General features: G+C 47.0%; 1 protein-coding gene across 1 annotated transcript in view; it reads right to left on the bottom strand.

Moving 5' to 3' along the window:
- The window catches only part of SPIC (Spi-C transcription factor), a 38468-nt gene extending 13936 nt beyond the window's left edge, over positions 1 to 24532 (bottom strand). The window contains exon 1 of the mRNA XM_069227536.1: positions 24431 to 24532. Coding sequence (XP_069083637.1) covers positions 24431 to 24532 — 102 coding nt within the window. The remainder of the gene's footprint in view (positions 1 to 24430) is intronic.
- Between the last annotated feature and the right edge of the window lie 271 nt (positions 24533 to 24803).

Genomic DNA, 24803 nt, shown 5'->3' on the forward strand with positions numbered 1-24803 from the left:
GGTTTTAGTTTTACATTTGGGCCTTGAGAGCTTGGCTAACTCTCAAAATCGTCCCACTTGGAATGGTGAGGGCTGCACTTTATGGGCTTTGGGACGCTGCCATGTAGAAAAATCCACAAGACCTAGACACATCTGAAAACTAAACACATGGGTGATTTCAGGGTGGTGTGTTTCACATGCACCGCACCATATTTGTACCCACAATCCCCTGCAAACCTCCAACTTTGCTGGAAATCACACATTTTTCCCACGTTTTTGTGATGGAACCTTCCGGAATCTGCAGGAATCCACAAAATTCGTACCACCCAGCATTGTCTCACGTATACTGATAAAAATGTTGCTGCACTTGTCAGCCTAAAAATGTTTTTTTGAAAACTGCCCTTTTGACCCTCTTTGGTTCCCCCTCGATATCAACATGTTTTTGGCTCTTCCCTTTCACAAGCACTTGGCCCACCTACACAAAGGAGGTATCATTTTTACCAGGAGACTGAGGGGAACATTGGGTGGTATGAAATTTGTCCCAGTGCGGTGATCCCACAAAGAAATGTGGGAAAAATAAGATTTTTTTTTTAACTAAATTTGAGGTTTGCTGAGGATTCTGGGTAAGAAAACATTGTGGGTTCCACGCAAGTCACACCTCACTGGACTCCCTCGGGTGTCTAGTCTTCAGAAATGTCTGGGTTTGGTAGGTTTCCCTAGAAGGCTGCTGAGCCCAGGACCAAAAACGCAGGTGACCCCGCAAAAACAGGTAGTTTTGTATTTGATAATTTTGATGTGTCCAGATAGTGTTTTGGGGCATTTCCTTTCGCGGGCAGTAGGCCCACCCACGAAAGTGAGGTACCATTTTTATCGGGTGACTTGGGAGAATGCTGGGTGGAAGGAAATTTGTGGCTCCTCTCTGATTCCAGAACATTCTGTCACCGAAATGAGAGGAAAAGGTGTTTTGTGGCCACATTTTGAGGTTTGCAAAGGATTCTGGGTAACAGAACCTGGTCAGAGCCCCACAAGTCACCCCATCTTTGATTTCCCCAGGTGTCTAGTTTTCAAAACTGTGCAGGTTTGCTAGATTTTCTTAGGTGCCAGCTGAGCTAGAGGCCAAAATCCACATCTAGGTGCTTTGCAACAAACAGCTATGTTTTCTTTGTGAAAATGTGATGTGTCCACGTTGTGTTTTGGGGCTTTTCCTGTTGCAGGTGCTAGGCCTACCCCCACAAGTGAGGTACCATTTTTATCGGGAGACTTGGGGGAACTCTGGGTGGAAGGACATTTGTGGCTCCTCTCAGATTCCAGAACTTCCTGTCACAGAAATGAGAGGTAAAAGTGTTTTTTTTACCAAATTTTGAGGTTTGTGAAGGATTCTGGGTAACAGAATCTGGTCAGAGCCCCACAAGTCACTCCGTCTTGGATTCCCCTAGGTGTCTAGTTTTCAAACTGCACAGGTTTGCTAGGTTTACCTAGGTGCCGGCTGAGCTAGAGGCCAAAATCCACAGCTAGGCACTTTGCAAAAAACAGCTCTGTTTTCTTTGTTAAAATGTGATGTGTCCATGTTGTGTTTTGGAGCTTTTCCTGTCGCGGGCGCTAGGCCTACCCCCACAAGTGAGGTACCATTTTTATCGGGAGGCATGGGGAACACAGAATAGCAAAACAAGTGTTATTGCCCCCTGTCTTTGTCTTACATTTGAAGGAAAAAATGTAGAGAGTGTGTAAAAAAGACGTCTATTTGAGAAATGCTCTGTAATTCACATGCTAGTATGGGCACCCCGGAATTCAGAGATGTGCAAATAACCACTGCTTCTCAACACCTTATCTTGTGGCCATTTTGGAAATACAAAGGTTTTCTTGATACCTCTTTTTCTTTTTTTATATTTCAGCAAATTAATTGCTGTATAACCGGTATAGAATGAAAACCCATTGCAAGGTGCAGCTCATTTATTGGCTCTGGATACCTAGGGTTCTTGATGAACCTACAAGCCCTATATATCCCCACAACCAGAAGAGTCCAGCTGACGTAACGGTATATTGCTTTCAAACATCTGGCATCGCAGGAAAAAGTTACAGAGTAAAACGTGGAGAAAAATGGCTGTTCTTTCACCTCAATTTCAATATTCTTTTATTTCAGCTGTTATTTTCTGTAGGAAACACTTGTAGGATCTACACAAATGACCCCTTCCTGAATTCAGAATTTTGTCTACGTTTCATAAATGTTTAGCTTTCTGGGATCCAGCATTGGTTTCACACCCATTTCTGTCAGTAACTGGAAGGAGGCTGAAAGCACAAAAAATATTAAAAATGCAACATTGCATAGAAGTACTTCGCTTTTTGTAATCCTTGGCCTTGGATGAAATTGTGCTCACTAAATGCCTTTCTAAGTTGCGCACTTTGTGATCTTTGTTTTTGAGAACTTTTACGTGTATTGAGTGGGGCTGACGGGTATGAAATTGAGTTCTAGCATGTTTTATTATGGCTTGTGATTTACAGTATGCGTGTGTATTTTACTTGTATAGTTAATATTCATGTTCTTGTGACTGAATAAAGTTTACTGACTTGACTTGAATACTTTCAAAAACATTTTTAGTAGCACATGCAGTGGTCACAAACATTTACAAATGTTTGCCACCAATTTTGATTTGGTAGTAAAGTATTTCTGTTTTGCAATGGGATTTTGGTCATACAATATTAATACATAAGCAAAAGAATCACTATTTAGAAAGGACGCCCTTTGCATGTCCCTTCCAAATATTGATTCTGTAGTTATTCTAAAACCCAAATTACGGTTTGGGAACATGTTACTGAATCACAAGTTGGATTTTGTACACTAAACAAAGCTATTTTGCAGTAAAAAGGCTCAAGTTTGACTTTTGCAACCATAAAATCGCTTGGTGCCAGATAGTCTAGAGCGTAGCAAACAAGCATTGGCAAAGCCACTAGATCTTGGTTCTAAAAGGCTGAGCTATAGGACCTGCAAATGCTTTTTTCAATGCCATCTGCATATAAACACTTGTCCAACAAGCTTGCAATGGGTTTTTTTACTAAAGAAAACCCATTCCAAGATGGCTGACGATACATATGCATGTGTCATGATGAATGAGCGCACATGTATCTTGACGCACCTCCATGTGCTCAATGATACACGCATGTTTGTAGGCCATGATGCACAGCTGCCATTTTGTCATTTTTAATTTACAGTTCTAACATGGAGGATGGCTATCTTGGACAGGTAAAAAGTAAAAGGTGAAAACAAAGTCCGCTCTAGTAGAAACAAGGGAAAAGTGTGGCTTGGTAGCACTTTGCAGCTGCAGTGCTCTTGTAAAAATACATTTTTTAATGAAGAGCAGGACTTTGAGTGCGACGGGGAGCTGGATTGGGAGCAGGAAGGCAAGCATTGGGGAGAAGGGGAATAAAAAAGGGAGCTTACGGGGAATCAGTTGGTGGGGGGAGCAAGACAACATATACACTCCCACTGAGTGCTCAACACTGAAGAAAAAAATGTCCACTCAAGCATGCAGTGAAAGGATACAACCAATCTAATCAGAGCAGTGCGAGACTAAAATGCTACAGGGTGGGACAACACAGGATTAGGGAGCCATTGTCTCAAGAACAGATACCTGGCATAGAGTTCAATGCCATCCATTCATGAGCAAGGGGCTGACCCACAGCCCCCTATAACTATATGTAGTGCATTGAAATCAAAGGCTTACCAACAGACAATTCCCACTATCTTTAGGTGAAAACCTGAAATAAAGAGTTCATTTAAGGCGGACCACCTGCTTTGGTCTAAATTACATCTGTAATGTTGATTTGATACACATTCTTTCAGGGAATACTTCATTCATATTTCCGTCGGTTTGTGTTTAAAAATCAGAAGTACAGCAGGAAGTCAAAGTTTATGAAAATTGTTGGACCTGGCCGTTTTACAGGGTCATTCCCCAGACTTTTTGCTTTTTGCCTCCTTATTTTTCTGACCTTTGGTGGCTGACGTTTTGACTCTGAGCACTTTTTCACTGCTAACCAGTGCTAAAGTGCATGTGCTCTCTCTTACAAATTTGGTATGATTGGATTATACCTGATTGGCATATTTAATTTACCTATATGTCCCCTGTAAAGTGGTATCCCTATTCCCAGGGCCTGTAAATTAAATGCTACTAGTGGGCCTGCAGCGCTGCTTGCGCCACCCACTGAAGTAGCCTGTTAAACCTATCTAAGGCCTGCTAGGGCAGGGCCTGTGTGCGCAGTTTCCTGCCACAGGGACCTGGCATCTAAATGTACTTGCCAGGCCCAGAACTCCCCTTTTACTACATGTAAGTCACCCCTAAGGTACGCCCTAGCTAGCCCTTTGGGCTGGGTGCCATGTATGTAGAAGGCAAGACATGTGCCATGTTTCGTGGCCTGTCGTGGTAGTGACAAACAGCCTAACTTGGTGTCTCACTGCTGTGAGTGCTGCCTCCTCATAGGATTGCATTGGAAATGCCCTGCCTTATGTGTAAGGGGTATTGTCTGATTTATGAGGGGTAGCGTAGGCATGTTTGGTATGGTTGTGATAGTGGTGAGAAATGCTGCTTACTGGTGGAGGTGTATTTTTTATTACTATCACAGAAATGCCCCTTCTAGAAAGTGCGCATTTATCTGTGCTTATGACTTTGGTGTTTTGCAGCTTGCCTCCAATCCACGTCTGGGCAGACTGACAGGTGGGGCTTTGTGCATACTTCTCAGACAGCCTGTACACAGGGAGGGTGAGGTGTCACAGAGGTGCATCTACATATTGTAAAGCCTTCCTGGGCTGAGAGAAGGGAGAGGCGGGGCACACCGGCATTTGTAAAGTCTGTGCCCTGGCCTCACACAAGAGTGTTGTTAACCCCCCACTGATGTTTGGAGCCTGTGCTGAAAGGAGAGAGGGGGCACTACCAGAACCAGTTGTAACTGGCTGGAACCTCCTCTCCTTACCATTGTAAGACACACTGTAAACCCAGTATAAGTACAGGGGAATTTTCCCCACAATTTGAACACTCTGGGAACTTGAAACTGGACACAGAACGCTGATGAATGGACTCACCAGGAAACCACCTTGGACTGCTGCTTCTGTTCTGACCTGTGAGCTGCCTGGTCACTAGAAGGAACTGCCACCACCTGCACCCCTTGTGCTGGCATGTAGCTGGGCCACCAGCCTTGTGCTTCTCCTTGTTTTCTTGCTGTTCCCAGGGGCAGGGTGCTGTGGCCTCTGACCCCTGCAATCATCCCTGCAGATTGGACTAAAAGTGCTGCGAGAAGCGCTTTGTTGGAGGTCCTAGCGCTTTCTTCAAGCGCCCGTCTGCTAAGGAGACGTCACCTCCGCAGCCCGGGCTTATGGAAGTGCCCTTGCGCTTTCAGAAGAGCTTCTCTGCTGTTTAAATCACTGACGCAGCCCGGGCTTATAGAAGTACCCTCGCACTTTGAGGAGCGCTTCTCTGCCGTTTAAATCACCGCCGAATCCCAGGCATGGAAAAAAGCCCTTGCGCTTCTGTGAGCGCTCCCCTGCTGCTAGGAATCACCACCGCAGCCTGGCTTCTCTTGTGCTTTGCGCGCCGGAGCCGCGCTGCCCCCCGGTGCTCCCAAGGCACCAACAAACTCACTGGAAGAAGCGAGCCGCTCCTGTCGTGCCCCCGGGGTGCGCGGGTCTGGACCCATGCCCCCCGGGGCACTGGTTGACTCTGCTCCACGTGGAAGCCAACCTCAGCTGGAGGAGAAGAGCTGGAACTCCTCCGGAGCAGCGCGACCTCCGCTGCTGTACTTTAAGGTCGCGGGCGGGAGGAGGCCCTCGGCATTGCAGGGCCCAGGTATGGAAAGGGAGTTCCTTTCCCCCCCGGCCACTGCCTAAGGGGCACGATCGCCCTATTCCGTCTTTTGGGTAATTGTTTGGCTCCCCCCCCTTTTGTGGAGGGCCAGTTGAGGCCAGTGGGGGGCCCATACAAGGATCACGGGTTCCCACAGAGGCCCGTTCTTTTTCACTGTAGAGAGGGTGCAGAGCGCCCCTCTCTCCCCAGAGACCTGCATGGCCCCCGTTTTCACGCAGAGGAGCGCCGGGGGGCCCCACACTCCTCCTCCCAGGCACTAGGTGTACCCTTTGTCTCAGAAACAGGTACTCTCTTGGCCTACATGTTTCTCCAGTGTTCTTGCTACGGGCATTAGGGATGTATGTTTTCATGACCTTGCATATATGTGCTAATGTTCCTTTTATGGGCATGTCTAGCTGATAGGTATTTTTATGATTTGTAATATGCTCTCTGATATTCCCTCCATGGGTATTTTCCTTGCAAGTGCATAGGACTTTTACTGTAATTCCTGACTACTGCTTATGTTGCAGAATCCTGAAGTACTTACGTGTTCTAATGTGACAACTGCATATTCTTGCAGAGTATTAGTAACTTGTGACAACTGCCAAGTTAGCAGGGTGTAATGTTGGTCTAATGATGTTTTGTGCAATACAGATTATTTTTACATAGCTCAGTGTTGTGTTTACTTTGTGGTGTACATTTTGCGTCACGTGTACCTGATCTTCGACAGGAGAGGACCTACACTGCAAGTGCTGCTGTGACCTCGGTCTGGAAGAGACAATGGCTCGAGTGTCTGGGGAAAGGGCCCCTGCCTTCACATCGGAGGAGTTGGAGAAACTAGTGGATGGGGTCCTCTCCCAGTACACGCTACTCTACAGTCCTCCAGACAAACAGGTAAGTACACTGGGAGCATGCTGTATGGGCTATGCCTGTTTGGAGAGGTGTGGATGTAAGAAGGAAGGGGGGAGAGTGCGGCGTGCATGAAACAAAGGTGAGTGCATGTGCCACATGGCAAGGGTAGGGATGAGGGCCAATGAAAAGATGGGAGGACATTCGCCGCTGGAGCAAGAAGACAGCGGAGGCTCAGCTGGGGATGGCCTCCCAACGTGGGAGGGGTGCCCGTCGCACCATGACCCCCCTGATGTTCAGGATCCTGGCGGTGACGTACCCAGAGTTGGATGGGTGCTTGAGGGCATCACAGCAGCCACAAGGGGGTGAGTACACTCTCATTCTGCTGATTTTGCGCGCAGTGGAGGGGTCTGGGTGGGGGAGGTGGGCTGTGGTTTTCCCTAGGCCAGGGCGAGTTCCGTAGGCAAGGTCCCTCCGTGAGACAGGCCATGTGGCACCCCACCACACCTCTGTAGAGTGCCAAGTACACCTAGTCATGCCCCTGTGTCATCCATGTGTGCAGATGTCATCCATAGCCTAGTAGGCCATTTCCCAGGAATTGAACAGTGGAGCCCAAGAGCACGGCGTAGTGCAGGGGGCATGTGTGTCTGTCGTGTCCGCCAACGGTAGTGGTAATGCATGCACTCAACATGTCTTTCTTCTGTCGTTGTCCCCCTTTTTGTGGTCTCCCTGTTCTTGTGTGCATTAGCATCATCAGGCGGAGGAGCAGTGCATCACACATGGCCATGGAGGGCCACACTATGGAATCGGACTTCACCAGTGGGACGGAGGGCGAGGGGAGCTCCACGGCAGGGACAAGAGCTGAGACCAGTGACACGGACTCGTCCTCTGATGGGAGCTCCCTTGTGGTGGTGGCAACATATGTGCCCCCCCCCCCCATCTGCAGGTACAGCTGCCACCCCCCCCCTTCCAGTACCGCCCTCCCAGCAGCTCCTCAGCCTTTACCCCGTGCCCACTCACCCGGGAGGGTGGGCATCACCTTTGCCCCAGGCACCTCAGGCCCTGCCCCAGTCACCCCGGCTTCCCTCAGTGAGGAGGCCATCGACCTCCTCAGGTCCCTCACTGTTGGGCAGTCTACCATTTTGAATGCCATCCAGGGTGTAGAAAGGCAGTTGCAACAAACAAATGCATTCCTGGAGGGCATTCATTCTGGTCAGGCGGCCCTTCAGCGAGCTTTTCAGACTCTGGCCTCAGCACTGATGGCAGCCATTGTCCCTGTTTCTTGCCTCCCCCCTCCAACTTCCTCCACCCAGACCCAATCCCCTGTACCCCATCCTATCCCAAGCACACCTCTAGACCAGCATACACACACGTCAACACACAAGGGAAGCTCAGGCAAACATAAGCACCACACATCCCACAGGCACTCATGCAAGCATCACACACATGCAGACACACCAACATCCACTGCCTCCACTGTGTCCCCCTCCTCCTCGTCTCCCTCCTCCCTCCCAGTCTCATCTACACTCACACCTGCATGCACTACCTCTACAGCCACTACTACCATCACCAGCACACCCACCACCACACCCCGCTCACGTGCAGTCACCACCCCCACTACCATTCACACGTCCCCTGTGTCCTCTCCCAGTGTGTCTGTGACGCCCCCTCCCAGGATACACGAACGCAGGCACACAGCCACCCAACAGCCATCCACCTCACGACAGCCTGCAGTGCATGCACCTTCACCCAAAGTCAGCAAACGAACACCTTGTACAACCACAACCTTTTCTTCCACTCCCAAACCCCCTCCAGCTACCAGTCCCAGTGTCTCCAAAAAACTTTTCCTGTCCAACCTTGACCTCTTTCCCACACCTCCCCCACCCCGTCCGTCTCCTAGGTCCCGAACTAGCACCTCAGCCACAACATCTCCAGGACCAGTGGTGCCTGCAGTCACCCAAATCTGGAGTGCACCGGCCACCAGGGCAGCCAGTGTGGCACGGAGCCACAGCACAGGCAGTCCCCCACCTGTCAAGCATCAGAAGTTGGCCAGTGCCCGGCGATAGAGGGGGAAGACTCCAGCCACCAAAGCCGCTCCCAGGGGTACAGGTGGGAGTGTGGAGTCAGCTGCGACACCTTCCAAGGTGGGGAAGGGGCACAAGAAACTCAGCAAGTCTGGAAAGAGCAGCACGGCGGAGAAGACCGCCATCATCCACGCTGCCCAGGAGGCCACCGCCAGCACCAGCCCAGCTGGCCAGGAGGCCACCGCCAGCACCAGCCCAGCTGCCCAGGAGGCCACAGCCGTCATCCCTGCTGGGACAGAGAGGACCACCAGCACAAGCCCCGCTGGGCTAGAGAGGACCGCCATCACAAGCCCCGCTGGGACAGAGAGGACCGCCAGCACAAGCCCCGCTGGGCTAGAGAGGACCGCCAGCAGCTGAGTCACTCCAAAGGAGCCCGCCGCTCCAAGCACCGCTGAACAGGGCACCACCGTCTCAAGCACCGCTGAACAGGGCACCGCCGTCTCAAGCAGCGCTGGCCCATGAGCGCAAGGGCACTGACGCTACTGAGTCCGTCACGGGCAGAATGAAGCACTCTGAGCACCATGCCCCCTCCAGAACCAGTGGAGAGATCCATCCACTACCTCTGTCCTTAGCAGGATGAAGCACTCTGGGCACCATGCCTCCTCCAGAACCAGAGGCGAGATCCGTCCACTACCTCTGTCCTTAGCAGGAGGAAGCACTCTGGGCACCATGCCCCCTCCAGGACCAGAGGAGAGATCCATCCACTACCTCTGTCCTTAGCAGGATGAAGCACTCTGGGCACCATGCCTCCTCCAGAACCAGTGGCGAGATCCATCCAATACCTCGGTCCTTAGCAGGATGAAGCACTCTGGGCACCATGCCCCCTCCAGAACCAGTGAAGAGATCCATCCACTACCTCTGTCCTTAGCAGGATGAAGCACTCTGGGCACAATGCCCCCTCCAGAACCAGTGGAGACTGTTATCCACTTGAGAGACTGTGGCTTTGCACTCCCCAGGATTGAACAGTGGGCAATCCACCCACTGCGAGAGACTTGAGAGACTGTGGCTTTGCACTCCCCAGGATGGAACAGTGGGCAACCCACCCAGTGTAGAGACTTGAGAAACTGTGGTTTTGCACTCCCCAGGATTGAACAGTGGGCAACCCACCCACTGTAGAGACTTGAGAGACTGTGGCTTTGCACTCCCCAGGATTGAACAGTGGGCAACCCACCCACTGTAGAGACTTGAGAGACTGTAGCTTTGCACTCCCCAGGATGGGCATGTGGCCCTCTCTTGGATTTGGCATCGTGCACTCAACCGGCTGAGGTACCCCCCCCCCCTTTCCCTACCTCTGAGGTGCCTCTTTTGTTGCTCTCTGATGCCCCTGGAGTGTTCTCTCCGTCATGGTCCGGGATCTTGTGTGGGCCTCACCCATACCGTGTGGGCACAGAGTTCCAATGACTTAATTGGAGCACTACCTGGACTACTATGCTTGGTGTATATTTTGTTAATGGTATATATACATATATATATATATATATATATTTGCCTTCTTGATTTTAAAATATTACAATGGTAACACTCATTTTCTTTTGTCTTTGCATTCTTCCGGGGAGGTTGGGGGATGTAACTGTGATGTATCAATATGTATTAGTGTGTGTGTTGTCGTGGGTGAGGGTGAGGGTGTTGCGTGTTGCATGTGTGTGTCCCTGGTTTTTCCCTCCCCTGTGTCGTAGGTGCAGTACTTACCGTGGTCTTTGCCACCGGCGTTCGTGCTCTTGGTAGAGGAGCAGGAAGACTATTGCAGGGAGAATTTGGAGTTCCGGATCCATGGTGTCGTAGTTCCTCGTGGGGTGTGTAGAGGTGAGCTTTTTCCCTTCGGAATCCTGTTTCTGCCGTGTTTTTATCCGCGGTGAATCCGCTCCGGAAAAGGTGGCGGATTGGTAGGTTGTGATACTGTGGGCAGTACTTTGTCCTCCCCCTGTCTGTTGGTGGTGACCGCCACACTGTTTGTTTGTACCGCTGTGGCGGTCGGAGTGTTAAAGTGGCTGTCTTTGTTGGCGGTTTCCGCCACGGTCGTAATTACTAATTTTTTACCGCCGGCCTGTTGGTGGTCTTACCGCCGCTTTAACACCGACCGCCAGGGTTGTAATGACCACCATAATATTGTAAAGAAATTATGGATGCTCTATATATGAATAGTGGTCAAATTATTTAAAATGTTAGGAATCCAATGCTATGAAATAATGGACATACTTTTTGTAGGAAGATGGCCTGGTGTGTGGTCGACACCTGTGGTGTATGCACCTTATACCAGGCCAGACAACCTCTATTAGTTAGTGAGACAGTGTCTAGCTCTAGGAAGCCAGGGCTCCCTAGTGGTAGCTGTGGTGAGCAGCCAAGACTTATCTAGGAGAAGTGTAAAGCACTTGCATTACCACAGCAGTCACACAACAACTTATCACACTTGAAAGGAGCCACACAGTGTTACAAAAATAAAGGTACATTATTATAGTAGCACTGAACTATATTACTTATAGGCAGTCCCCCAACTGGAGGTAAGTACACACTATATATATATATATATATATATATATATATATATATACAGTAATCATTAGGAATTAGCGTATAGAAACAACAAGCGTTGGCAAGAATTAGTGAAAAATAGGGCCCTACAGGGGGTCCAAACCATATACTAAGTAGTGTAATGCTAAGTGAGGTTCCCTCAAGGACGTGGAGTAGTTAGAAGGGAGAAGGGAGCACTCAGGACCTCAACAGTTGAGGACCTATATGACCCCCAGCGACCAGGAGAGGAGCAGTAAGTTACCTGGTCTTCCCAAAGACTAACAAGGGGATTTGGAAAAGGAAGATTGCAAGACCAGGACCAGTCCAGTGGAACCAATTGGTGGATCCTGGAACAAGAGGACCTGCAAAAGAAAAAGAAAGAGTCCACTCCACACAGTAGTGTGCAGGAGGGGCAGGAGCTATTACCCACCCTTCTGTGGATGAAGAGCCAGGTCGTTGAGGGAAGATGAAGATCAGCTGTGGAGCCCAGGAGCTTCAGAGAAGTCCTTAGAGCCATGAGGGTGATGTCCCATGTCGGCCACCAGGTCGCAGATGATTAGTAGTCAGGAGGACCACCAACAAGCCTTGGCAAATGCAAATCTGGTCAAAAGAGGATTTGCAGAGAAGAAGAGGGCCAGCAAGATCCAGGGGACTCAACCCTAGGAGGGAAGTCCAGGCTGAATCTCAGCAGTTGGGAGGGCCAGCAGATGTAGTTGCAGCCCCCACAGACAATCCACTGGCAGCAGGCACAGTAAGTTGCAGTGAGCCCCAATCAACACACCTAGAGAGGAGCCCCACATCTTTGGAGCAGCAGAGGAGAGACTGTCCTTTGCAGGGATGAAGGGATGGAGGCTGGGGCTACTTGGGGACTGAAGGTCCCTTGGAGCAGGAGTAAAGACGCCTTGGTTGCTGCAAGAGCCACAGTGTACAGGGGTACTGTCTTGCAAGGAGAGGCAAGGGCTCACTGTCTCCCAAGTTGGACCGCAGGTAGAGAGGACTAAGAGGACCACTCAGAACCACCTGTATTGGTGATTCTTCCTGGAGGCAGATGACAGAAGAGCCCATCCTCTCATCAACCCATCCTCTCATCCATCCATCCTTTTACCTACCCATCCTTTCACCCACCAATCCATCCTTTCACTCACTCATGCACCCACTCATCCATCATTCATCCCTTTTTTATCAATCTATCTTTCGTTCTTCTGTATTGCATTAATTATGAGCTTTTATCTTCCAAGTAGCAGACAAAAGAAGCACATAAAGTATTCCTCTCCCGCTGCAACTGCTAAAGTGGGAGGAGGTGTTTACACTTTTCCTGGTCATTAACATAAAGGCACACTTGTGAGGCTAAGGAATATCTACAAATGGCTCCAAAGCAGCACACCCTATTCACCAGCAAGTTGGACTACAGGAACACCCTCTACGCAGGGATCACCAAGCTACTCACCAGAAGTTTACAAATCATCCATAACTTGACAGCCAGACTCATCCTCAAGCTCCCACACAGTACTCACATCACACTAAAACTTAGGGAGTGCTACTGAGTCCCAATACACAAACACACTAATTTTGAACTCCTCATGCACACATTAAAGGCACTATACAACTTAGGCAACACCTACCGGAACAGTCCTATCTCCTTCCACCAGCCACCCAGGCACCTCTGCTCCGCAGGACTCCTACTCGCACACATTCCACACATACACAGAACCTGATCCGGAGGACAGGTGTTCTCTTACATACATTTCTCTTACATTGCCTCCCACTACAGAGCAGAGCCCTCCTCCTCTCTTCTTGAGTTCTGCAAGTAGATGAAGGCCTGGCTTTACAAGTAATCAACCTAACCGAGGCAGAGCTAGGTACAGACATCTGCTCAGCACCAGGTTGATAGTGCACTTTACAAATACATAAAACAACATTTGGGAGAGGGTAAAAGAATGAGTGGATGAGTGGGTGATGATGTGTGGGTAAATGGCTGGGTGGATCAAAGAATAGCAAAGTAAATGGAAATCTGAAAGGATGAATGGGTTGGTGAGTGAAAGAATGGCAGAGGAAATGGAAATCTGAGAGGATGGATAGATAAAAAGACCAACTAATGGATGATGATAGTCTTTTTTGATCGATGGGTAAGTCATATGATGGATCTATGGGTGATGGATGTATGCATAGATGATGGTTGTGTGAACAGATGGATGGAATGATGAAAGATTGAACGATGGGTGAACGAATGAATGACCGTATTTAAAGGGGAAATGATGGCTATCTGGGTAGATGGAAGGGTGAAAGGATGAATGGATAGATGCTTGAATGAAAGAGACAAGGGAGTTCTTCTGGTGAGGCTGATGCTCACTTGCTTGGAACCATCAGAGCTTTCGTTCAAAGTAGGGTGCATTTTAATTACAAGGCTATTCCCTTGTTAGTGATCACAGCACTGGAATAAAGGCTTTTGTAATTAACTGTTTATAAATCTTTTTTTTAAACAAATGGATATATTTAAATTATATTTTGAATGTACTGATGGGTTTAAACTAAATGGATCACACTTGACCTCAGACAGAAAGAAGGTATTGTTATAAATGGAGAGCTTGCTATTGCTTACCATTCTGTCCATGCATAGAATTAACATCAGATGCTCCTTTTCCCATCTTTGAAAGCAGGAGCTTTTTTTGAACACCTAGGAAGACATTACAACAGACCCCTCATTGCACATTTGTAAAACCTATAATAGCTAAAATGAAGTAAACAGTCCACAAGGTCATAATGAAAATGAAGAACTTGAATGTCATTGCCCATGTATTTAGTAATTCAATACGATTCTTTGTCACCTTTTGCTCCTTTTTGTTGGATAGAAGTGGTGAGCACGGTGCGTATACCTTGATTTTCTTGCTCGTTTTGTAGACAGCGGTTGATACTGCCATCAGGATATACATTTTCAGGAAAATTCTGGAAAATATAAGCAATCACATTGTGCAGTGTACAGGCCTGTAAAGAAATAGCACACCTCCATAACAGTACTTTTAACTTGAGGAGCAATTTTGCACAGGTTGTAAAATACCTGTCAGCAGGTAAATTCATGAATCAGATACTATCTTCATGTAAAGGTAATAGCTATTTCCCCTTTCATTTCACTGACTCATGTTGGATTGTCTGCAAAATAAGCTACATTTAAGTAAAAGCGAAATAAAGAGGGAACTGCTTCGCAGATAGTAAAGGGCTTGTGCATTTACAACCTCTTTGTTTGTGCAAGGATTTTTCACAGAATCCCACAATAATCCAAGCGTTCCCCATCCAATCTAACGCATCCGGTGCTCATTCTGTCAGTGACCTCTTTATGAGAAGACAACAATTATTAAATCTACAAGTATCCTAAATGGTGGATCTGACTGAAACTTATGTCGCCTAATTCATATAAACTTTGATAAAATCAGCAGGAGCACAGCGTTCATGGGATTCATCAAATGAAATCAGAAAGTGACCAGGCAGCTATCTCAAAGAATTTGGTTTTCTCTAGCATAGCTAATACGCATTGTTAAGATCAACTCAGTTTCCAAAAATGAATCTGGATAGGTCTTGATTCAGGGCTATCACTGAAGAACCTCAATGTAAATGTGAAATTTAATTACTATAATCTTTTAAACATTTATATTTTATTTCTCCTGTCCCTGAAGTATTAACAGCAACTATTTTATTCTTTATCACAAACATCCTAAAATAACACAGTAAAATACACAACAGTACTTAATAAAAAATAAAATAAAAAAAACACATAACAGACTGGCATGGTCAAAAACAACAGTACGTGACATTAAGTGTTGAGACCAATTCGCTTGACTGGTAATGCTTCGATCAGTTCATAGTAGCAACAATCATATCATCTGCAAAATCCCTTTCAGCAAATAATTATAAAGTAGAACCTTTGTTCCATAAAACACGTGCAATTTCTGCTACTTAAAATCTGACTGACCCTATGATTGAATGAATCTGCCGCAGCTGAATTAATCTACCACAATATAAAATTTAGATCACCTTTAAATGAAAGATTTATTAGGAGGTTTAAGGTTACCAGGATAAAACTTTTTCTTTTGAAGGCTAGTATTTAGAATGCCCACAGCATATTTTCAAAAGAAAAAAGTATATAATATGCAGTGGTGAATATATGTTGTGATGGCATGAGATGGCTGAAATTAGCAGAGTGGAACCAGTAAGCAAGGTTTGGTAATTATGTTCAATGTGTGCATCGTAATAATAGGATACAGCTGAATGGTACAAGTGTATACTGTGTATAGTTAGATAAGTCTTTCCATTGAATAAATGTTTTTTGTTTTGCCAATAACTTTGACACCTTTCGATGAAGCTTCTGAAATAAAAAAAAGTTCGTCCAACTCAGATCCTTCCTGGAAAGTTTTGGGGGTGATCTATCAAGTGGAGGGCCACGGAAAAGGGCGAGGAAGGGATCTCAAAACTCAATAGCCCCATGCAATTTACATGGGGAATTTTAGACAACTTTACAGGAAAAACAGCTAAAAACAGAACTACACCAAATGTGTCAGAAAGCTAGATTCGTACACATAAAGCATAGTGTTTGTGATTTGGTGTAAATCTGTTCAGGTGTCTTTGAGAAATTAGGGTTTCAAAATGAATATATCTGGGAGGGATATGTCAGGTAAGCTCCAATTGGTCGCTTAAAGGAGACTAGTCAATCCTGATTGGGTGGTCACAACAGACCAATATTTTGTGGCTGCCATTAAAGGACTCAGGGGCATGGTGCCTTTATCCTGAAAGTAAATTTCAAATATATATACGTATATTGCATGAGCACACCCTGACCCCAAAGGGCATGTGGAGGGTCCCAGAGGGACTCTCCCAGATTGGCTTGCTGTAACATGGACAACTTGTTGAGGCAGCTGTTTCAGGACTTTGGGACATGGTCCCCATAGAAGTGCATTCTAGAGAAAGCCTGTTTTTGGCGAGCACAACGAGGAGCACATTTAATATACTGTATGATAAGATTTTAATCACAATATAAACCATTTATTGGTTGCACCATACTAATTTGGAATTGTGTATTCTAAGGTGATTTTTGCCTGTGTAAAAGGCTGATGCTTTCCAGAGATTTGATGAACCACGTTTGAGAGAAAGCTGATTTCTCTCAAGATTGTTTCATAGATGTTATAGAAACTGCTTCAAAAGCTAAAATTCAAACTATCTTCCTCAGCCATGTGTGAATAAAGTATTCCTTCCTGTGTAAAACGTACTTCCTGCAGCAGCATCCTGTCATTTGATTCCCAGTGTTCTACAGCAGCCTCCCATAATGATTTAATAAACAACCAGAGCACAAATGCTCCCATTTATGACAAAAGTGTGGCATGACTGAAGCAATTTTAATTGACCTAAAGCTTTAAAACTTAAAACATTTCCATTAGAAATTAACAAGATGACGGGGTTACTCGTCATCGCAATTATGGCACGCAGGCTAAAAGTTATACTTTCAACACCAGCAGCAGCTGGCCACTAAACTCCATGGTGATCAACTGCAGCTTCATCACAGTGTACTACTAAAGCAACAAGAGTGCTATTCTGCATTTATGTCAAAAACGTGGCACACCTAAACACCATCTTAATGAAATCAAAGATGTAAAACTGAAAGCATTTTCTACACAGGATTCTGCTGTAAATGAAGTAATAAGGGAGCTTGATAACAAAAAAGTCTCCCAAGATGGCAGCTCAAGAGGAAAAGAAAACCTAAGTATTGCCCAAATTGCAGCACCCCTCCAAAATCAGCCCATGATAGATGTATGCAAAACAATGAAATAACTTGTAAGACAAATAATCAAGTTATCAATTGTATAAAAAACAGAAAAACAGCAAATAGTTTAAAGGCCCTTTGTCGCTACTTGACAGCTTAGAAACCTTCTCCTTATTTTAGCTTTCTAGAGCACTAACCATAATTTCTATGAGAAAAATGACACCCTGATACCATTAATTTTTAAAGGAAATGCTTTAGTTTTACAGTTTTGTTTCCTTCAAGATGACTTCACTTGTGCCATACTTTTGTCATACATACAGAATGCTAGTGGTCTAGTTGTTCATTAGAACTCTGTGGGAAGGGAGTGAGTAGGGCCAAGACTTATACAAAGAAGGACAGAGGGGAGGGAAGCAAGCGCAGCAAGTTGACCACACAGGGCAGGCAGGAGGAGTAGTAGCAGCATAACAGCCCCTAAGGTGCAGGAGGGAGGGGATAGGAGCACAGAGGGTCAGCCAACAGAGGGCAAGGGAGAGCAGGGTAGCAAGCTGACCATGCAAACAGGAGGGCATAGGGGCATGCCCACGGACAAAAGAGGGCATGGGAGAAAGACACAAGGGCAGAAGGCTGACCATGCATTGTAGGCAGGAGGGACAGTGCCAACACAATGCACCATAGGGGGCAGGAGGAAGGGGGCAGTGACCTGCACATAGATAACAGAGGGAAGCAATTGGGGCAGGGGACAGAGCAGCAAGCAGATCAGTTCAGGGTACGTGGGAAGAAGTGGCAGCACAATGGACCATGGACCATGTGTGGCAGGCAGGAGTGTTAGTAGCAGCACAACAGACCATGTGGGGCAAGAGGGAAGGGGCAGGGACATGCACAAAGGACCATGGATGGCAAAAGGGACATGGTAAAGGCTGGACTCAAACAACAGAGGGCAGTGAGAAGGGGCAGGGGCAGCAAGCAGACCACTCAGACCAGGGAGTCGAGGCCCTTGAAGCACAAAAGACTATGCAGGCCTGTCATGAGTTGCAATGGCAGCACAAATGACCATGGAAAGCAGGAGGGAGGGGCAATGGAATGGACCATGAAGGGCAGAGATAGGGCCATGGACTCAGACAATGGAAGACAGGTGGCGGGAGCAGGGAGAGGGTCAGCAAACTGATCATGTTAGGCAGACAGGAGGGGCAGTGGCAGCATAGGAGCGCAACAGACTGGGCAGGAGGGGCAGTGGCAGTTCAAGGGGCCATGGGAGGCAGGAGGGAGTGGGTAGGGACATGCCCATGGACTACACAGGGCATGGGCAGCATGCTTATCACTCTTGTCAGATGGATGGGCTGTGGAAGCCAGGGGAAGCTCCTCCGCTATGGTGGAGAAGCGTCAACCCCCCGAAGCTCTCCGCCAGCAGCTGCAAAACTTTTACAAGAAAACGATAATAAACTATGTTTATGTATTATCGTTTTCTTGTAAAAGGGGTGGGCCATGGGGATGTGACCGAGACGACAGAGTGCGCTGTGCTCTCTCCCTCAGTGCGCATGTATGTTTGGCGGCCGTCTTGGGCCGGCCAAACACACGTGCACTGGGCTCTCGCCAACCCGGCAACGCAGGCACTGCATTGCTGGGTCGGAGAGAGCAGGAAGAGACTTGCACTCTGCCTCCAAGTGCCCTGGATGGGCGCTCCATCCAATCCTAGTGCTGCTTTTATGCTCCCGAAAGCCGCCACTGGTGGAAACACACAGACCATGCAGGGCTAGAGTGAGGGAGCACAGGCATAGACTCGGCCAACAGAGAGCAGGGGAAGGGGATAAGGGTCAGAAACAACAAACTAACCACAGAGGGCAAGCAGGACGAGTAGTAGCAGGACATTAGACTATGCATGGCAGGAGGAAGGGGGCAGGGGCTATGTACTCTGACAACAGAGGGTAGGGAGGAGGTGGGTGGGGGCAGCAAGTTAAGCACTGAAGGAAAGCAGGAGGAGCAGTGGCAGCACAAATAATAGGAAAATGCTGCAGACTCAGACAATGGGGCTCAGGGAAGAGAGGGAATGGGCAGTAAGTTGGCCATGAAAGAAAGAAAGGCTTGCATGGGCAGGAGCAGCACAACAGACAATTGAGGGCATAAGGGAGAGGATAGGGGCAAGCACACTGAGATTGAAGTGCAGGGAGGAGGTTGGAGAAGGGACCGCAAGCTAATGATATAGAGCAGGCGGGCATGGGCAGGAACAGTAAGCTGTACACAGAGGGCTGGTGGGACAGGCCAGAGACACACAGACGGTAAACAGAGGGCAAACAGAAGGGGAACAAGGACAGCAATCTGACCATTGCCAGCAGGCTAGCATAGGCAAGGTCAGCACAATGAACCATTTAGGGCAGCAGGAAGGTGGCAGGAGCATGTACATTGAGAACAGATAGCAGGGGGTAGGGGACAAGGGTAACCAGCTGGGCATTGAGAGCAACTCGGCAGCTAAATGGACCACAGAGGGCAGGCAAGAGCAAGCAGGGACCACACATGGAGAACGGGGGGCGAGGAAGCAGTGGCAGGAAGCTGACCATAGATGCAGGCAGGAGAGGCCCAAACTTGGGCAGCAAGCACACCACAGAAAGCAGGCAGCAGATGGTTAGCTACTAGCAGGGGGTTGGCTATGTCAACCCCATTTCGAATGGCAGAATGCTGTGTGCAGTGGAGCTGTTGGCTGAATATGTTAAAAAAGCTCTAGAAATCCATGAAAAATGGTTAAATTGGTTTTACATTGGTCAGGTATGATAATATGATCTTCCACAGCATTAAATAAAAATAGACATTCAACTAAAAAACACAAAGTGACATTATAGTTGGTATGGTAATAAGATCTTAGCGTTTGTTGAAAAAGCGCTAGACATTCACTAAAAAAAAAAGGTTAAAGTAACAGTAATGTTAAGCGTTAAAATTAGGTAAAAACTACCACTTAAAAATCGAAAACACTCAAATTAGCTAATGATAGTTCAGCAACCTAACTATAACTTGTGCCACGCACTGCTTACCACTTCACATGTTACATCACTCATGACATGTTCAACGACATCACTGATGACATCACTGATGACATCCAAAATGGCATAATTGATATCACTGATGAATTCGTCTTACTGACTGCTGACAGGCAATGGAGGAAGCTCTTACCTAATCACACAGAATTGTTTGTTATGGCTTCCCACATGTCACAGGGACAAAGAGAGCATGCTCCCACACATTGTCAACATACCAGTAGCCATTGGATGAACCTGATTAGGAGCAAAAAGGTACATTTTCATAACCCTTGCCCCCCGACACACAGCTAAGACTTTCTGCCAAACTGCATGACCCACATTTTTTGCAGGCAGAAGGCCTGGGCTCACAAAGGTTATATGATTTCTTCAATAATTAAAACCTCAGAGCTAGGGAGGAATGTGAAGAGTTGTATCAAATTCACCCGAGTCAGATTTCAACTAATACAGGTATTACGCTGGGCTGATGAAAGACAGATCCAGAGTGGCCAAGAATCAACCCCAATAAAAAACAGTTGTCCATGCTTCATCCTGGAAAAGGACTTCCTACTAGTACCAGGCATTAGATATGAGCCTCACCCTGACCTGTCATAGGAATATGATGAAGTGGGAGGAAGAACTCAAAGGAAAATTGCAAAGCCATTTGGTCGAAAGCTGCAACAATTTGAATCTGTACTTAGTATAAGGGCACCTTTTATAAAGTATTGAATTATGGTACTTAACTCTGTCCAGGCTCAAGGTTTGGGAGTTTGGATTTGTGCTGGAGAGATTGCCAAATTAGAGGCACGATGATGCATGTCTGGTGGTTTATTATACTATTTTTGGCCACCCAGGAGAGGATAGAATGTACTCTCATATGATAAAACTGATTACACATTTCCTCTACACTGGTAGGCCGACCCTGGCCCAATGCTGGAAGCAAAATAACCCTCCCCCATCAGGAATCTGGTGGGATTAAATTTGGCACATCTACTCCATTGAAAGAATTGACCGCACTGTTGGTAGACAAGATACATTGATTTAAAAAGAGATGGAAACCCTTCTAGACATATTAGCAATCGTTTGGGGGATGGTAGAATGGCCTTACCTGTCCCCGACCGGGTGAGACAAGGGCGGTTCCACATAATATGTGGTTCTCCTGAAGGATTTGAAGAAGCTGAAACAATTTATGGGGTTACACCAACCCATTAATGATGTGTTTTTCATCCTTTTTGTCATGCTCAGAGGATTTATTAACTGTCATTTCCATGGTATGGGATTTTTCAAAAGACTTCCTTTATCGCAATAGTATATCATGCTTATGGACTCCCGCCTCACAATGAAACTTTGTCTATGGTGTCTTTTTCCTACATTTTTCATAATTTTTCTAAATTTGTTTTACAGTTTGATTACGTTGTTTTCTTGACTTTGAAGGTGTTGACATTGTTTGAACATAACACACATTTCTCTGGCGAATTGCCTGCTGTTTGTGCCACAGTTACCATGGGTTGAACTGAGTTTCTCTTACAACTTTGCTCTGATGTAGTCTGGGCTTGTTTATTAAGTTGGTAAGGGTAACTCCTTCTCAAATTAATAACCTTGGCAATTATGTCAAATACATGCCCCTGCAATGAATGCATCCCTCCTATGAACTACCAGAGCTGGCTGTAAAACAGCGTGCACAGAACAGAAAGTGTGTTAACAATATACTGGTTAAACTATGGTATAGCTATGCCACTAGAAGCTAGTCTTTAAAAGGTTATGCTGGTTTCCAGTTTAGAAACCGTATCAGTTAAAGTACATCACCTTTGTCAATTAAACCATAACCTGCAACATCTTCAGAATTTTAACAAACAGTACTTGCTTTCAGGAAGATGGTTCACATCTCGAACTGTGCGAGAGCATTTCTTTTTTAATATACGATTAAAAACTACAAGTTTTAATTGGCACTCAGATACTTCTCGCTCTTGCATATATGGTGGTAAAACGGATAATACCCCGACATTGAAAAATAATGTCTCCCTAACACAGAGGTCTTCAAACTTTGGGGCACACCCCCGTAGAGGTCTGTGGCTGCTCTCCCATGGGAATGCAAATTCCTCATCGAATACTTGTAAATGAAGATGGCCTGGAAGCGCAACGTTTATTATTTTGCACGTTTCCAGGCTGTCTTCATTTCCATGCAGCCCTCGAAATAATTTTAAATATATGGGAACTTTCATAATGTACACGAAAGTATTTTCAACGTAGTAGCCTAACTTGCTTTAATTTTTCATTTAAGGTTTCTGCATTAACTTATATACAGTGAAAAACAAGACACACAGAATATGTTGCTCTTTTCGGCCATTTTTATTCTGTAAGGGTCTTGTTTTTCACTGTCAGTCAACTGCACATAAGATAATATACCCCAATCTACACCACTTCACTCAAATCTACCCCCCTCTTCTCCAATCTACCCCATCCTAATCTATCCCACTCTAGTGTACCCCACTCTACTCCAATCTATCCCAGTCTACTTCACTCCAATATACCCCACTCTACTTCAATCTAACAAACTCCAGACCCTCACTCCACTCCAATCTAACCCCTCCCCTCCACTCCACTCCAATATACCTCAGTCTATCCCACTCCACTTCGGTCTACCCCACTCCACTCCACTCCATTCCAATGTACTCCAATCTAGCTCACTCCAATCTACCACAATCTAGCCCACTCAAACCTACCCCACCCCACTCCACCCCAATCTACTCCAATCTAGCCCACTTCAATCTACTCCAATCTACCCTACTCCAACCCTCCCTTATCACTCCAATCCATTCTAACCTACACCAATCCACTCCAATCTATCCCACTTCATGCTAATCTACCCCAGTCTACCCAGTCCAGCCCAATCCCACTTAGTCCCCAATACTCCATCCCATCCCACCCCACCCCAGGCTATCACTCCAATCTAGCCATCCAACTCTATCCCAATCCAATCTGCACACATTCCAATCCACTCTAATCTACCCCATTCCACTTTAATCCACCACAATCTGCACCCTCCACTGTACCTCAATCTGCCCCACTCCATTCCAATCTACCCCCTTAACTCCACTCCAGTCTACCCCACTCAGCTCCAATCTACCCCACTGCACCCCAGTCTACCCCACGCCATCACAGTCTACCCCAGTCTAACCTAATACACGCCAATCCACTCCACCCCAGTCTACCACACTCCAAACCTCTCCAACCTACCCCTTTCTAATCTACCAAAGCCCACTCTACCCGATTCCAATCCAGAGGTGCAGTAAGGCGTAGTGTGTCCAATGGTTCTCTATGGGAGTTGGACCTCAAGACAAACAATCTGCAGACTCTGGCTAGGAAGCCATTCAGGGACAACAAGTAGTTGGGTAGTAGACTTGGGGTGCTTGGGGACGTAGGTGCACCTTTGGGCCTTTTCTCCTCTGCCCAGGGATGATGGATGCAGGATTGTCCTTAGGTGTCAGGTTTCCTCGTCCAGGAGTACTTGCTGTCAGGGAGTCTGGCGTGTTGAGGCTGCAGGTGCCGTCAGAATGTCCAGCAGGGGTGGACTCTTAGGAGTTGGGGGATGTCGTTGGCCTCTCCAGATGGGGTCAAGGTGATAGGTGTAGAGGTTACTGGAGGTGTTGGGTTTCCTCTCACCACAAGGCTGCAGGAGAGGGGAGCCTGCAGGGAGAGGCTGCAGGTGTCGTGGTAGAGTCCAAGAGAGGTGAAACTCGAGTGGACTTGCACTCTGGACAGCTTATGAACTATGCTGGCACTAATGGTTCACTTTGCTTGTGGACGTAGGACGGCAGGTCTCTGGTCTTCAGGAGCTCTGGCTCTCACCTTGGGAGGACAAACATGTGTCTAGCATGGCTGAATTGGTCAGGACCAGTCTTGAGGCTGAGTCCTTTCTTGTTACTTTATTGCTGAGCAGGTCCACTGTTCATGGATGTCTTCAGTCTTTTTAGACAACAGGCAGTCTTCCTAGGCTTCTTGGAGGCTCAGCTACAGGATGAGTCGTCTTCTTGGCCAGAATCCAGTGAGGTCAGCAGGCAGGCAAGTAGGGCTAGAACCGGGTCAGCTGCTTAATTTTTCCTCTTCTATAGGGGTGCAACTCTTCTTTGTCCTTGCTGCGTAAGTCATCAAGATCTGAGTTCTAGGGCCAGTGGTGCCACCTAAACACTCAATTTAGGTTATGTACAGGGAGTGCCAGGTGTTAAAACCCCCACCCAGTGCAGGCTTTTGTCTCTGCCCCTCAGGAGCTCTGGCTCTCACCTTGGGGGCCCAGAAAAATGTCTAGGGTGGCTAAACTGGTCAGGTGCAGTCAGTAAATGAACTGGCCTCTGGTAGGTTTTCAGAGGGCGTCTCTAAGGTGCCCTCTGGGTGCAGGTATTTATGAGTCCAACACTGGCATCAGTGTGGGCTCACCAATACGAGATGCTTGATATCAAACATCCCTATATTCAGAGAAGCCATCATGTACCCGTGGAACTCGTAGTGACCAGTGTCCAGGACTGTATCATTCCCCATACCTTTGCAAAGGCCTGAAGTCTGCAAAAGCAGCTGTAGCGAGGCATTCAGCAATCAGCATACAATCGTGGTTCTCTGGCTGGAATATCCTTCTAATGTGTAAGGGACAGGTAAGTGTTTTTATAATAAAACAGCTGATGTTCTCAGAAAATGTCCCTACGTAAGGATGTGTGTTTTTCTGTGAATGTCAGAGACAAAAATTATACCACTTTCACCGGCAACCTATCTTGCTGCAGCCTTGGAAGAAGCACAGAGTGAGCAAGAATGTCTT

The sequence above is a fragment of the Pleurodeles waltl genome, chromosome 4_1 (assembly GCF_031143425.1).
Source record: "Pleurodeles waltl isolate 20211129_DDA chromosome 4_1, aPleWal1.hap1.20221129, whole genome shotgun sequence".
Classification (NCBI taxonomy): Eukaryota; Metazoa; Chordata; class Amphibia; order Caudata; family Salamandridae; genus Pleurodeles; species Pleurodeles waltl.